The sequence below is a fragment of the Macrobrachium rosenbergii genome, chromosome 52, assembly GCF_040412425.1.
Source record: "Macrobrachium rosenbergii isolate ZJJX-2024 chromosome 52, ASM4041242v1, whole genome shotgun sequence".
Taxonomy (NCBI): domain Eukaryota; kingdom Metazoa; phylum Arthropoda; class Malacostraca; order Decapoda; family Palaemonidae; genus Macrobrachium; species Macrobrachium rosenbergii.
The window spans coordinates 10,043,769-10,060,762 of NC_089792.1; the positions used below are offsets into that span (position 1 = coordinate 10,043,769).

At 34.1% G+C, this 16,994-nt stretch overlaps 1 protein-coding gene across 5 annotated transcripts in view; it reads right to left on the reverse strand.

Moving 5' to 3' along the window:
* Positions 1 to 217: 217 nt before the first annotated feature.
* LOC136833675 (zinc finger C2HC domain-containing protein 1C-like) overlaps positions 218 to 16,994 on the reverse strand; it is a 183,544-nt gene continuing 166,767 nt past the window's right edge. For all 5 annotated transcript variants that reach the window (XM_067095847.1, XM_067095846.1, XM_067095845.1 and 2 more), the window contains 4 exons: positions 14,396 to 14,542; positions 6,670 to 6,801; positions 2,741 to 2,827; positions 218 to 2,331 (listed from right to left, as the gene is read on the reverse strand). In XM_067095847.1, the coding sequence (XP_066951948.1) occupies positions 2,107 to 2,331; positions 2,741 to 2,827; positions 6,670 to 6,801; positions 14,396 to 14,542 (591 nt within the window). In that variant the 3' untranslated portion in view covers positions 218 to 2,106. The remainder of the gene's footprint in view (positions 2,332 to 2,740; positions 2,828 to 6,669; positions 6,802 to 14,395; positions 14,543 to 16,994) is intronic.

Below are 16,994 nucleotides of genomic sequence, written 5' to 3' on the forward strand. Positions count from 1 at the left end.
TATATATATATATATATATTACATTTGTTATATATAATATATATACTGTGTGTATTTACAGACAAGTTACGATATAACATCATTTTCAAAATGGCTTGCCATAGATCAAAACCCACCCAGAATATAGGGGTGAACTCTAATGGGAGAATGTCTTGCATGACAGAAATGTAATTAATTCTGTTTAAAGACCCATTTTTAGGATAAGAACACCCGCAACTGTAAATTAGTTTTATTGAAAAATGCCATGTACATATTAAGCTCATCATCACTTCAATGACGTAGCCAAAGCCTTAACATTACTCAACAGCTCATACAAATGCTATCCCCTTGTTTCTCCGCCGTAAGACAAAATAATCATTTCGTAAACACAGAGAAATACGATAATGCGTTCGCCTGGCAAATGTAGGCCTATCTGTCCACCCGGCCGCGTTCGGTTCATTAGTATCATTTACGATCAAAAATGCATCTCTGAACCATCCGGTTTATGCAAGAATGGATGCGTTAGATATCAAATAGCCACGAGGGCATGAAAATGCAGCGTTTCGAAGTCACCACTAACAATGGCTGTCGTTAGAACAAAAAAGCCACCATAGCGAAAGATTAGTAAAATATATCTCGGAGAGTCCATCATACCTACTTTGAGCAAACCTGTCACTTCGCTAATGAGACGTGGAGCTACGGTAAGCATCTTTAACGTGGGTCTACTAACCTTTTTTTCATCTTTTATAGTACAAAACTATTCTAAGTAAGGATCACACGTCGCCTTTCTCTGTCAGTCGTATCTATATCACAGTCAGTTTAAGCCGAACGTAAAGGAATATTGGATAATTTTCTTACAGCGTAAGAAAAACATTACAGTGTAGTACAGCATCTAGGTTTGTTCAGGATTTCCTCAATGATCTGTGTTTTCTCTTCTGCCGAGGATTTTTGTTTGTTTTTGTCCCGACGTGACAAAGAATCCTGTACACATAACTGTTACTTGCCGTAATCAGAATATTTTCAATGTTTTCCTTTTGGAAAAACTATCGTTATCTCCATGGCTTAATTTGCTACTGACGTTGTTTCGTAAATCGTAATCGCAGCGTTGTTTCAAAGGTGATCTTATTTATAAGATGCTTCGGCATGTATTCACTAGCTCTTGTTTTTCCTCAATTTCCTTCTTTTTTTGTACAAAAATATGTTAATTATAACATTAGAAGGAAGTTGTAGTGAGATTCCAGATCTTTGTTTTATCACGCAAAACTATATTGCCTTTCCATTAGTTTTAAAAAAGTATATTATTAATATAATTAGTGTATATTTTATTCCCGTTTTCTAGTATATATTCCCGTTTTCTATGTTCAAGAAATCGAAAAGAAAAGGCTATCGTAAAGGAATAACCTGATTTTTTTTAGTATCTTCATATTCACACTATGTACAGAGCTGCACAGTTCACTCACACCATGGGGATTTTCACCGTAGACAACTAAAGTCCAGACTTCAGATATAATGCAATATAGGCAATGATCTTTTTTTTTTTACATCAAAATACAAAAGCTAAACATCACATTCATCACCTACAACAAGAACGATTTTCTTAGTAAGAACATAAGCTATAAATACAAGCTACGTAACGACTTAATCAAGTCGAAGCACATTGGAACTCAAGGCAAATAAGGTTATAATCCTCTCGGAAATTATAGTATGGTCCAAACTCACACTTAAATATTGTATCATATTATATCCAGATTCATTTTGATTCCCTGCGAAATCGTGCAGCTTTTCGTGAAAAAAAGACATTTTGTCTCAGCTGTCAGGTTTAGGGGTCTGTCTGGTAGATTATCCAGCACTGGACTTTTGATTACAGGTATTTTTGACATATGAACAGCGCCCAAAAGGATAAGGCACAGGCTCTTAAACCTTTCATGGAATATTCAGTCATGTGAGAGGAAATCATGTAAAACTGTTCATTGTTTTAGGAAGTCGTCTTCTTCTTCTATCGGCTTTTGGAATCGACAGCTGGAATGTTGCACATATTACCTCAGAAGTCTCACATCAAACACAACGATCTTTCGTATTTTCACGAAACTCAGGATCATCGATGTCATCTCTCTCAGATGACTGCATTTACCTCCTCCGGCCTGCAGGCGCAGCAGGTTTGTTGCTCTGGATAGAGGCGCACTTTGGAATGTGTCTCTCGGCAACGCCCTCAGCGAACTTGCGTCCGCAGTGGGGACACTGAACGTAGTCCGAGGTGTCTAAGGGAGGCGCTTCGTAGCCTGACATCCCCTTGGCTGCTCGTACGGTGGCGATAAAGTCCTCGTGTTTCTTCCTCCAGTCGGCTTTCTTTGGCTGGAAAAAAGAAGGAACTCCTTAAAAAAAAAAAACCTATGTTATGGAATACATGTTAATCTTGCGTCGACTAATCGTTGCGATGCAACTGAATAATGTGTAAAGTATATATGCAGAGCTTGGTGTATTGTGTATTATGTCAATAATTTGTCGTAATTATGGAAAATAAAATTTGTCTACAAGAATTTCGAATTCCTCAACAGTATCCATAGGCCACAATGAATCATTTCTGAAAATGTCGTAAAGCGAGGCACATACATTAACATCTGAGCCATAGAATATTGCAATTTATCATTCTCAAATGCATTGATAACCCAGCTGCATAAAAAGCGTAACAAACAATACCCTTTGAAGGCGGGAACCTCTGATATCAACGGCAGCACAAACGCACGTTTACAATCATGCTCACCTTCGCCGTTTTCTCCAAGTGCTTTCCTTTGGCAACGAATTTCTCGGCTTCTGTACCTTTAGTCCTCATCTTCACGGGGTCGAATACCTGAAAGGGAGGAAGTGGTTATACTTTGCAGTTCAAGATAAGATGTCTCCCAATCCCAGGTGGGAAATAGTAACGGAGTACATTGACAGTTACCTTACGGGGGGAAAAATATCGTCTTCTTGTAAACAAGACGTACGATAACAAACAAGAGGTACGATAACAGTTTCTCATGATGGAGAAACGTCACTCGAAAATAAAGTAATGAGGTAAAAAAAAAATCAATCAAAGGACTTATAGCAGTAAGAGAATAAATAAAATTAGGGATGGAAAATTTTTAAAAAATTGTATTTATTATCAAGGGTATCACCAACTGGGTTTAATTTGCAAGTCACTGAAGTCCCGTGGTTAACAGTTTTAAAATACATGCTTTCGTTCTAACCATTTAAACTTTCCAAAATTATTTGAACAGCTTGACCATTAAGGATTAAAATCTAATTACACTTAGAGCTTTATTACGTGCAGTATTTTATCCGTTTATTTGGACTTGAATCAATTTCAAATTCAGTTAAGAACAGAGAGATAGGTAGCGATTTAACTAACGGTGATAGACGTTATGTTTAGGGTTTTCAAATTATGGCAAGAAGATTTGCATTAGCCTCAGCCGTTTTGGGAATTGATATTCTTTACAAGTACACAATATACTTGAAAATAAGGGTCAGAATCATGCTTTCACACTATCACACTATATGCACAAATACGCTATTTACAATAACAGACCAGTGAGGTCATTGATTGTCACTTAAAATCGGATGATAAAGAAAATTAGGAAAAGTTGGGTTGGGTCACGTTTTGATTTGTTACCCCATAAAAAAAAAAACGTAAAATGCAATGCCTAATATTATACAAGACAAGATACAAGCAGTGCATTTGTCGTCTAAATGGTTGACTGATTTCCGTAGGTTATAATGATTCAGGTTATAATTGTGTTTGTACTGAATATTTGTTGCTGGGATTGTGGCAAATGGGATTGCAAGGTACTGTAATAGATCTGATAAGTACCTTTGTGATACATTCTCTTTGAAATATATATATATATAAATATATATATATATATATATATATATATATATATATATATATATATATATATATATATATTTATATATATATATATATTATATTAGTGTGTGTGCGTGAATGTGTGTGTGTGTGAAATTATACATACATGTAGCGAGTGTCTATGAGGAAAAAGATGGTTCGTCTTCCATGGGAATGAGAATGGCTGACGCCTTAGAACTTGTTAATGATAATGGGGGAACAAGGTTATAATTTCCGTAAATTCCAATAACCCGAATTCCAGTGAGTCTATGAGCAGATTCCATATTTTGACAGGAAATTCTGCAAGCGTCATGAAACGTCAAAGTCACTTTTCAGTGATGGTTTCTGCCATAATTCTCAGCTTTTACCGTCTCCCCGTCTTATTAGAATAGAATATAGAATTTAGGCCAAAGACCAAGCGCTAGGACCTATGAAGTCATTCAGCGCTGGGGGAAATTGACAGTAAGAAGGTATTGAAAGGCGTAACAGGAAGAAAACCTCGCAGTTGCACTATGAAACAATTGTTAGGAGAGGTGTGAAAGTGAGATGGAAGAAAGAGAAAATGAATGGAGGTACAGTAAAAGGAATGAAAGAGGTTGCAGCTAGGGACCGAAAGGGACGCTGCAAAGACCCTTAAATAACGCCTACAGTGCACCACGTGGGGTGCACTGACGGGCTACCCTCCTACGGGAGCCCCATCTTTTGGAAAACTCATGAATGAATCAAGAGAGCAGATCTTTTAGAGAAGTGGGTGGAGAGGCGGAGTAGAGATGGAAAAATGAAAAATTGACTGATTTATGAATTTAAGCTGTCAAGCCAAGCACTGGGGCACTTTCAGATATACAGCGATCAAGGCAGTAGAAAGCGGTATTTGAAGGGGTTGGACTGAAAGCCACAGAGATCCAGGAAATTAAGGAGATGAACTGAGCTGATTACAGCTTCTCCTAGGCTTGGCAGGAAGGATTAGAAAGACTGAAGAACCAAAACCCTGTACAGCTTATTGTGAATCCGAACCAATTATAGCGAGAAATGAATTTAACAGTTAACAAATTCCTCTTTGTTGGCCGGTCGGAAGACTGAAACAGAGGGTAAGAACGGAACCGCTCTACCCAGCAGGTAAAATGAAGTACAAGGCTAAAAAGTGAATACGAAGTATTGGAAGCGTTGGAGGACTGGAAGAAAAGGAAGGGGGAATGGAAACACCCTTTAGTAATGCCTACAGTCAAGGAAAGATTTAACAAGGGTCAAGTCAAGAACCTTTGGTGAAAACATGTCAAAGCGCCACGTTGCCTTATCATTTTTTCATCACTGCGTTTATTTGGTTGTGTGTATACTGTAGTCTTGATTGATTTAATTCATGAATGCATTTGTGTGCTACTATTCCTAAGTCCTATTTACTATAAAAAATATATATATCATGGTACGTCATCTTAAATGTTGAAAAAAAAATACTATGCTGTGCATTAGAGGTCATTCAGCTTACCATCTTCATGTTGCAGAAAGGGAGTAGTCAGATAATCTCAAGTTAGTTCTCGGAGGAAAAATTTATATTAATAATCACAATTTACGACACCGTTTTCATATGGAACTGCCAAACGACTGTCTTGAACTGTCTCCAGTTGAATAAAAATATTTTTTTTTTCTACCTTATCAGTAAATGAGTCCTAACTCGCAGGATCTAATTTCCACTAAGTATAAATCTAGAATTAGGATTTTTTCTCTTAACTAGTTAGGAAGAGTTATCTATATCTTCAAGAATACTGCATTGATTGGCAAAGACATGAATCGATTTTAGAATGGCTTTCATTTATTAAATCGTACAGGTCATTTTGAATAAACTTGGTGGAAAATACATCAAAATTTTAAAAGGGATTATAGATGCTTTTTTTATGCAGTGAAGAACATACTGATTGAACATATGATAAATTTAGCCTTTGGAAACTTGAGAATTTTCAAGGGGCACACTATAAAAAATTTAAATACAATATGATATGACACGACATTGTCGTAAACTGAGCAGATGAAAATAAATAACAAAATTTAAAGGGTAGTTTGAGGTCAACTCATACTGAATATATTTTGACAAATATTATTATCAGTTTAGTGAATGGAAGCAAACTGGAAGTTCATAAAATCTCGAGAGCGAGTTTAAGAGAGAATTTATAGAGAAAAAAAATAGTCTTTGAAAAGAAAACTAAAGAACAAAATTTTAAAAATATAGTCTTCGTAAAAAAATTCAAAAATATAATCTTCGAAATGAAAGCTAAAGAAATTTTTTTGATATAGTCTTTTAGAAGAAAACCAAAGAAAAAATTTTAAATATAGTCTTCGAAAAGAAAAGAAAAGAAAAAATTTTAAAAAAATATAGCCTTTGAAAAGAAAACAAAAGAAAAAAATTAAATATAGCCTTCGAAAAGAAAAAAAATAATTTTTTTAAAATATGGTCTTCCAAAAGAAAAAAATTAAAAAAACATATAGTAAAAAAAAAAGAAAATTTTTTAAAAACATAGTCTTCAAAAAGAAAATAAAAGAAAATTTTTTTAAAAATGTAGTCTTCGAAAAGAAAGCTTAAAAAAATATAGTCTTCGAAAAGACAAAGAAAAACTTTTTTTTTTAAATTTAATCCTCGAAATGAAAGCTAATGAAAACATTTTTTTTAAATACTCTAAAAAAAAAAAAAAAAAACATTTTTTAAATAATCTTCGAAAGAAAACTAAAAAAATAAACAATATAATCTTCGATAAAAACAAATACAAAATTTCTTAAAATATTAGTTTTCGAAAAGACAAAAAAAAAAAGCTCACCTTCCGTTTCTTAGCTTTAGCCTTCGACTTAGCACAAATTGCCTCGTGTTTCTCCAACCGGTCAGGGGCGAAGTTGCGTCCACAGATCTTGCAACTTGCCAGACCAGAAGGCACGGAAGATTTAGCAGGGCCCTACGGACAAAAAAAAAGGAAAATAATAGATTAGATTTGAGTGTTGCATGGGAACGCCATTGCTGTTTGTTCACTTACTTTTGCAGACATCTATCTACTTTCAACTTTAGATTTTGTAGGTGTGTGTGTGTGTATGTATGTATGCATATATATACATACATAATATATATATATATATATACTTATGTATAAATAAATTCAATAATCATTTGCATTACCTGGTAAAATATGTGTATTTTGAGACTGGCTAGCAATAGCTCACTGTTTAAGTTCATATATTTTACCAGACAATGCCTATTATTGTATATCTGAGTACGACACTATATATATATATATATATATATATATATATATATATATATATATATATATATATATATATATATATATATATATTGTAAAACTGTTTATACTTATAAAATTAGTCCCAATATCCTGATTTATAAGATTTTTTTAATACGTTTTGGATAGCCGGAGACTCAATTATCCACACAAGGAAATATTTTAAGAAATTTAAGAAGTAGCCTTACCATAATTAAGTTAAATTAAGAATATTAAAATTTGTACCTGAAATATGTACTTATGCAGTGATTAACAGACAGTGAAATCTTATGGTAACATTTTGAAATTGTGTAAACAATATAACAACAGGTAAATGGAAGTTAGATATAAGTCTAATAACTAAACATGACAATGAATTACGATAATGCTGTCATTTCTATAAAAAAATTAACTGTCTGAAGAATATATCCTTTGATTATACTGTTACTGTTCTGATGAGCAATCACTGTGAAATCTTGACTGAAACTGAATTGTAAAGAAGGATTTTACACAAGAATGTATTTTAACGTTAAAATCATAATCACGTCTCTATTTCAACTATAACTGACAAAGCTTTGACCTAATCTATCTTTGTGCCCATGCCAGCGAGTGCTGCTGCTCTCTATAATAGCGAATTGGTCAGGTCAAGTGGGTGTGACCTCTTAAACACTTACCATTAAGAAGCACATTTTTTAGTCAGTAGGGCCACGTCCAGAGGTCCATACCAGATCTCTTGTTTTCCCGATAACACCTTACCACATTTACGGGCTGCCTCTGGACAAGGCTTGATTTAAAACAACCAGCCAACAGCGAGAAAATATCACCGTTTCTATGTTCATATTGACCTGCCTTGGTAAATATGGTCTCCAAATGGTTACCATAACTACTAATTATCTATCTGTTTGTTGTTTATCAGTGTCCTTGATTCAATGTTTCTCTATAGGTGTATTGACATAGTTGCTACCCATAGAGAGAGAGAGAGAGAGAGAGAGAGAGAGAGAGAGAGAGAGAGAGAGAGAGAAGAGAATGTGCTTCAACCATACCAACAACGAAGTTAGATGTAGGCCTATATGCGTACTGTTGCTCTTTGTTTTCAACTTATGTTTGATGAGAATCATTGTTGTAATTAACAAATCTGTAAGAATGTGTTTAGACATAACAAGGTTGAACCAACGCAGCTAAAGATTAAATAATTAAGTCATAACATATTTTCCACCCAGTTTGGCGGCGTAAACAAACTTAGTTTGATGGTCATGACTTGAAATGCATAAACCTCTACAGGCGAATTTTAACTAAGTTTGCAAAGGGTTTCGTTGACCAGCAGTTAAGGGTTAAACTGGGAAGGGTATTATGAAGATGAAAGTACACACTTCAGCAACAGGAAGAGGAAGTACGAGTAGATTTAATGATTACATGCATATAAATCTAATCTCCCGCGCGAGTTGACTAAAGCGTCCCAGGCACCAACATCGTCGACCCTTTTGAAATGGTCGAGAGTTGAGAGAGACAGGGACGCAGACAGGCAGACAGACAGACAGACAGAGATCCAAAGCCTTCCAAAACGGGGCACTCACAAGATCCTCCATATTTGAGCTTGTAAATGTGACATAAATAATATCCAGATAATTATTTTCAAGTTTAATTGAAAGATATATCTTGATCTGATAGCAATTAGAGCGTCACGGTGAATGTCGTATGACATTTTGTAGAGATTTCCCCAATAGATGACGCCCTACCCTCCCATTCTCTCTCTCTCTCTCTCTCTCTCTCTCTCTCTCTCTCCAAGAGCAAATGAATAACCCTACTCTATAAAAGATTTTTTTTTTCATTGTATAGACATAAGAAGCTTTTACCAAATACTACGAACACACGCAAACGCATGTGAGCACGAGATGCATGTAGGGACTGCAGACACGAACTGTATAGCTTGTGTACGTGGGGACAATCCCATAGGAAAAACTGTAGACACGAAATGTACAGTTTGTATACATTTTATAGGGAAAACTATAGATTTCGAACTGTACAGTTTTTGCAAGTGGGAACAACTTTGTAAGGAAAACTGTAGACACGAACTGTATGGTTTGTATACGTGGGGGCAATCACACGGGAAACTGCAGACACGAACTGAGCGTTTTTACGTGTAGATGCAGTTTTTGTAAGTAATCACGGAAACGCTGTACAGTCCTTATAAGTGTGGACAATCACGTAGGAAAACTGAAGACAAGAACTGCAGTCCTATAAGTGGGGACAATCACGTAGGAAAACTGTAGACAAGAACTGTACAGTCCTTATGTGTGTGGACAATCACAGTTTGTACAGTCCTTATAAGTGGGGACAATCACGTAGGGAAAACTGAAGACAAGAACTGTACAGTCCTTATAAGTGGGGACAATCACGTAGGGAAAACTGAAGACCAGACACGTCTCTTACAATCACGTACTGAAGACAAGAACTGGTGGTCCTTATAAGTACAATCACGTAAGGAAAACGATCACAGTCCCTTACAAGTGGGGACAATCACGGGAAACTGATAAGACGCGTCCTTATAAGTGCGGACAATCACGTAAAACTGGAGACGCAATCTATACGGTTTGTGTAAGTGGAGACAGTCACGTGACGTAGCTCTCGTAGTAAAGGGCTCCACCTACCGAGGAGAGAATCGATCCGGTTCCTTAGTTACAAGTAAACTAACCATAACGTTCCCTAGAATCCGGCCCGTCCGCCAAGCAATTACTGTATTCTTAACTAAATGATCAGCTATGGTCAAATCAATGGGCCATACATACAGCAGGTTCTAATATTAATATTGTCCTGACTGTTCTCAGAACTACAATAGATCAAATAAACACAAGGTTGCTGGATAGTAAGTCTGTTGTTTTTGTTGCACGTTGTCCTTTCATGTTTTCGTAATTGTAAAAACAGATTTTTCATAACCGATTCTAGTCGATTTTTACAAACGATTAGTGCCTCAGAGAAGTATTCAGTTTTAAGTAAGGTTCTTCGAAGGTGTTAAGCGAATATTTTCACCGGTTCTAAGGATAAACTGTTGTGGAATGTAATAAGTTTTTTTTATGGGTCTACGATTGAGTTCCGTTAATGAAAGAATGCCAGAGTTTGTGTCTGATGAAATTACAAATGTATATAGAATTGTTTAATAATATTGATCTCTTTCTCTCAAGAGATACCCGAGTGTTAGTATTTTGTTTATATAGTGAAAAAGGAGCATTTCATTAAAGAATTATGGTTTTACAAAAAGAAACTACAACTTGCACGTATGCCTATGCGACTGAATAAAACCGCCAATGATTTTAGATTCTGACCAAGCACAGCAGGACAGTTTCAGTAACTTTGATTTCCAGTGAATAAAAGTTATCGGAAAATCATAAATGGTTTATCAAGAAATTCAGCATATATAATTTTCGAGGTCATTTTAACTGAGCCAAGGGGTTTTCCTGTTGATGAGTGAACAATGTTTTGAATTGCTTTCAACCTACGAGACGTAATTCGTTGACAACATACGCAATTCTCATGTGGAATATAACTGTGATTTGCTGCTTTACTGACCGTTGTTGTAACACATCAGTAAATAATATTATGATATTGCAGCCTTTATATTTTAGAGAATCTATTTTTTCTTTTCCATTAACTCATCATAACTGAAATCTTTCAGTGAAACCCTACAGTGAATATCCACAACTGTATAGCTGTATCATAGTGGTCCAAAATAGCAAAGATGAGGCAATTTATTTCAACTGTATATTATAAAAAAAAAAAATGACAACGCTACGTAAATACTCATAGATAAATTTAAATGTTCAATAGATCAGTAATATGGAGCACCTTACCTCAAAGTTTTCTTGCGTCCGAGGAAAATTAATAAATTTAAAAAAATATTGGAGAAATAATTCAACAAGTTAATAATCAATCGTGATTGCAATATAGGACAAAGTTTATAAATTTACCTGAAAAGATATATATTTTTTTAATTAGCGGATAGAAAATTTGTATTAAAATAAGTTCTTGAGAATTTTAAAGATATATAAGTGGCTTAGAATTTCTTTCATATTAAATTGATATTATTCATGCACTGGTAAAAGCTGCTGATTATATTATACACCAAGAAAATTACAAAAAAAATGTGAAAATAATGTGCTGAGTGCTTAATTGATAAAATTATTACTATTAATTATAATAACAATTAATCTTTTCATTACATTATGCAATATGTGATTTGATACAAGGCATTCTATACTTTATCTACATTAGTTTAAAGTCGACGTTATTGGATTTTTTAAAAATGGCTTTAATTTGTGAACTCCAAAATTGCAGTGATTAATTTGTTTCAGATGCTAATGGTGTGAATTTTATTGTGCTTTTTTTGTGTTTATTTATCTATTTTATTTTTACTTCTGAGTTTGTACTTTCCTTAACCTAATTAAGTTTCGTTGTGGAATTATGTACATAAATGCTTTGTGTTATTAACATTCAGGTGTAGAAGTATCCAATGCAAGTTTATTAAACATACAGTCTCTCTCTCTCTCTCTCTCTCTCTCTCTCTCTCTCTCTCTCTCTCTCACACATATAATATAGTGTGTAAGTATATATATATATATATATATATATATATATATATATCACATATATATATATGTGTGTATATATATATATATACTGCTATATATACATACATATATATATATATATATATATATATATATATATATATATATATATATATATATATATATATATATATATATATATATATATATATATATATATATATAACATACATTAAAACACATTCACTCATTCTTAAGCTCTCGCACAAATATACATGCATGAAAACAGTTTTATAAATCCATGGTCTAGAATTAGGCTACATAACTTTGTCCTTTAACTAACCTTCTTTGATTGCAAGACACAGGAAACAAGAGGAAACAAGACAAAGGAAACCTAATTTCCGGTTTCTAATTCCGTCAAGTTTCCCTTGAAGAAAACTGGAAACTTTGTACCAGTTAATTCAGCGTTTCTAAGTTATCCATCAAGCAGTACCTGGCAACTTTGCTAGAAGCAAAATGCCTGCACATAGATATACTCACTGGGATATGCAGAAATGATAATATGTTCAATTTAGTGACCATAGCTGGTGTTAGCTGAGTTAATGTTTCCACACCACTGTAAAGCATATTATAAACATGTCATAAACGTTGCTACCCCATTACAAACACATCACAAACAAGCTGAGTACAAGTCAACGACTTAGTCCTAATACGAGCCAGCCTATGCCAAAGGTTCTTTTTCCACTGACTCTCGTCGGCTTGTTTTCAACCTGTTTGTGATATATGTGCAATAAGTTTACGACGTGTTTATAACATGTTTTACTGTAATGTGAACGCACCTTCAGAAAGCGATTTTGTTAGTAATTTGCATATGAACTTAGTCATAAACAGTAATTCACTGTTATCAACCCTGGCTTGAGACTCGAACCTTGTAAAATCATCTAATGAATTCAGGTACCTGAAAAAAAAAAAACATATAGGCCTACAAAAATACATCCATACATAATATTTTTTTATGTGTATGCGGTTCAAGTATATGCACAGTATGCATCTAAATTGTGCATATATACAGATAATAAGGAATTTAAAATTTGTTGATGGTTTAGCATGCTATCTAGTTGCTCAGTTATTTCTAAGCCTACAGGTGTTGACAAGTATTGATGCGAGGCTCTACAGTGTATGCACGGGCGACTACTTCGTATTAAGAGCCGACATTCATTCCTAGGTAAGCTCTGGTACCTATGAATTTGGACATTCATCGCTCTAAGGGATAAAGCTACGATGGGCATTTGTACAAGCACACATGGAATCGGTGCAGAAGAAGACATATATAATGGTTTGCGTCCTTCCATATGAAGCTGCCATTTTTTCTTGTTTTTTTTTTACCTCCTCCCCATCATTTTCTTCAGCTTCTCCATCTTCTTCTTCTTCTTCTTCATCATTTCCCTCTTCGTCCTCTCCTTCTCCTTCTTCTCCTGCATCTTCTTTCTCCGCTGGTTCTTCTTCTTCTTTTATCTATTTGTTCTTCTTTCTTTCTACTTTTTCTTCTTCCTCCGCATTTTTTCCGTTAGCCTCTTGCTCTCGATCAGATTCATCACTCTCCCACTAAATTCAAGAAGGGAAAAACGTCTTTTGTAACCAGAAGTCCGGAGGGTGTTTGGTGCAAGGACCCGGGAGTCGTGGCTCCAAGAGTGTGGTTCTTAACCAGGCTTCCTCGTAGAAAATTTTGTTACTTTCATTACTCTTTAGGTTTTCAGCACTGATCGATCAGTTTTGTGTAATATGGTACCGTGATTAATGAAGCATTTTTATCAGGAGGAGTTCATCAAATTTTTGTGCTTCATATGATCTATTTTTTGTCTGTATTGAAAGGGAGTATCATTTTTAAGTCTATGTTGGTACACTTTCAGGAAGCTGGTGCCGTTTGATTGATCCAAAAAATATATAATGTATGACAATAGCAGATAAGAAAAAGGGGGAAAACATTAATTTAATTATGGTATACAATAGTTTTTAGAATAAATAAGTCGATTTAGTACTACGCACAACATGGCTTGTATCCTCCATCCAATTGATTTTTCCTCCTTTTTTTAAACTTTCAGGAAGTGTATATGCACCCAGGTTAAGAACCACTATTCTAGGCTCATCTGTGTAGGAAATGTGCTCATAATCACCTTTAATTACATTTCTCTCACCTGTAGGGGACTCAGCTGAATAAAAGAATTATGTCCTGAAAAGAGCCAACTGTTATGGAACAAGTATAAGACTAGCAATTCGGTTTATTTCTCCTGTACAGAACACTGCCATACTGACCTCCGCGTGTATAGGTTAGGGTTATAAGACTAAAAAAAATTGTTTTAAATAAATAAATAAATTTGTGCCTGTTATCTTGCAGAATGTATATATTTTTCTTTTAGCATGATCATTACCAAATATACATTCTAAATATGAAGAAAAGCTGAGAAGATTGGCAGTATATAAAATAGAATAATGGGATGGAATGTCTCACTTAGAACCAAAGTATTTTCACTGAGACTAAAACTTGTCATTACTAAACTATTTATATGCGCTTTCTAGCACTTAGCTCAAAGACTTGAAAGCTACCTTTATGAAGCTAAATAAAATGAAGAAATTGAGGCTATTCTATTAGCTAGAAGTCAGTCAATGACCGTAGTTTCAAGCTTACTCTCGAAGCTCGGTTCGTAACTTACCGTAGGCTTGAAGTTCAGTGCTGGTTTGGACCTCGGCACTGGCTTCGGCGAATCGTATTCATCCTCGTTGTTATTGTTGTTGTTGCTGTTGCGACTCTTGACTTGCGTTATCGGGTGACCACGAGTTCGGATGACGGGTGTTTTGCTCTGCAAGGAAGAGTGGGTTGTAGTGGATGAACATTATTATTCCCTAATGTTTTAATTTTATCTGATGACCACGAGTTTGGAATTTTGCTATTCGTTGCTGAAAGTTATTATTTTCAGGTTATTGTTTGGTTTATTTCTCTATTCTATCAATATTTGTTTGAATTTGATCTGTTTCTTCAGTTAAATCATTATCAGGACTAATGATTATAAATTGAAGACTTTCAGATCAATATGATTTTTTAATGAAAAATTCCAGTTTCAAAATACTTTAGTAATAAACAGCTGATTAGGGTTCATAATGAAAAATTCTTTTTACTTTTTTTGAAATGCAGCGGAAAACTTTTGCTTGGCATCTGTAAGTGAAAAATGAATCAAAGAGAAAAAGTGGTTTTTAGATTCTAAAAGCAGTCTAAATACTTACTGGGGCACAGCCCATTTTAAGCCAATCTTGAAGGTTTCCTTTGGAGAATGTGTCATCAAAGATACCTTTAATATTTTCTTCGTTTATTGTCAGTTTTCAGCACTATAATAATTCAACCATCCACACGTGAATAGTTTTATCTCTTTCTCATAATTTTACCAAAGTAACAAAAATTTGCTGTTAAATTTAAACAAAAATGTTACACTACGTTGTTTTAATTTCCTATATATGCACAATGTATATATTATATTATATATATATATATATAAGATATATATATATATATATAAACACTGTATACAGCATATATATATTTATATATATATATATAAAAAACTGAGGTATTTTTCATCATAGCTGTATAAGCTTGGAATCAATACGCACTCACTATTTTGTAAATGATGATGGATTTTAAACTTTATATATGTATATATATATATATATATATATATATATATATATATATATATATACACACATTTTTTTAAATATATACATTTATATATATATATATATATATATATATATATATATATATATATATATATATATCATTTTATAAAGACAGTATATATATATAAGAAAAAAGGAATGGAACGATTGCAGAAAGAGCAGTCATTCTCCTCCTAGTTAGAATACATAATTTAAAAGTTTGCATGTTTTAATTACATGCAAAAATGGATTTACAGAATACGGGTAATTTATTATATTTGTTATAAAGAAGGTCATAGAAAGACTTTATCCAACAAATCAGGCTCCCATAACCGCGGGGTCAAATTCTTGATGTTTGTCTTAATATGACTTTTGAATCGACAAATATTCCTAAGGTTGAGTTCACACTACAGTAAAGAGTCATAAACCCTTGTCGACAACCTGCTGCATACATATCACAAAAAAAGTTGAAAACAAGTGGAGAACGAGCCTTTGGCAAATCCCGGATAACCGCATCAATGCTGGTTGGAACTATCAAGAGGTCGTTGACTTGCATTCAACATGTTTGTGAATTGTGAGCCACATGTTGCCGACATTGTCTTTGACATGTCTTACTTTAGTGTGGACGCACCCTTAGTAACACTTTATGTTGCATTGTTATTTACAAAGTTGTTGCGAATATGTATATAGAGAACTTCCGGAAGATATGAAAAATAAAATAATGTTTGTTAGAAGAAATTAGTTTTTAGGGGACATTTTTTGGTAAAATATCCAGCCTTAATTCAAGGAGCCAATTACGCTGGACCATCACTGTAGATTTAAAATTCAATAATCCTGTGCTGATAAAAATCAATAAATAAATAAATAAATTGACTGGAGATTAAGCTAACCTTTTCGTCTGACAAATAATATAACTTTTTCTACCCAGCCTCTGTTCAGTATTAACCATTCCCTCTCTCTCTCTCTCTCTCTCTCTCTCTCTCTCTCTCTCTCTCTCTCTCTCTCTCACCATTTTGTAGAGAATAGAACGAATTTCAGGATACCGCCAGTTTTACAGAGTCAGTCCTCACTAAAAATCTCGAAAAGAATAGATCATTCTAACAAAGAGTATGGACTACGCAGTTTGTTGACCTACATATCAAATCTTTCCAAGTGTTCGCCTTTTCATTTCCCCAATACGATAGGGAAACACAAGTGTGAGATAAATAACAGAGACGAAAGCTTGAGGTCGTTGACACTTTTCCAGCCAAATAACTCGTTTCATAAAAGTACTAATACGAGTATGTCTAGTTATTCCTCTGGTTTTCTTTGTTCTTTTTATGCTATGTTTTTGGTATGGTTACATTCGGATTTTAACGAAAGTTTGACCAATTGGTTATAGCCTTGTGACTGTTAACAATTGACGTGTATTTTGGGAGAGATAGAATATAGTTTTTGTGATTTTTTTTTTTTTTTTTTTTTTGGTGGGAGGGATCATTCATTATCCAGCGTTAATTCAAGGAGCCGAATACACTATATGGGCCATTACTGCAGATTTTGGTGACGAAATTTATTAATCCCTTTTTGCTGTATAAAAATCAAATAAATAAATAAATAAGA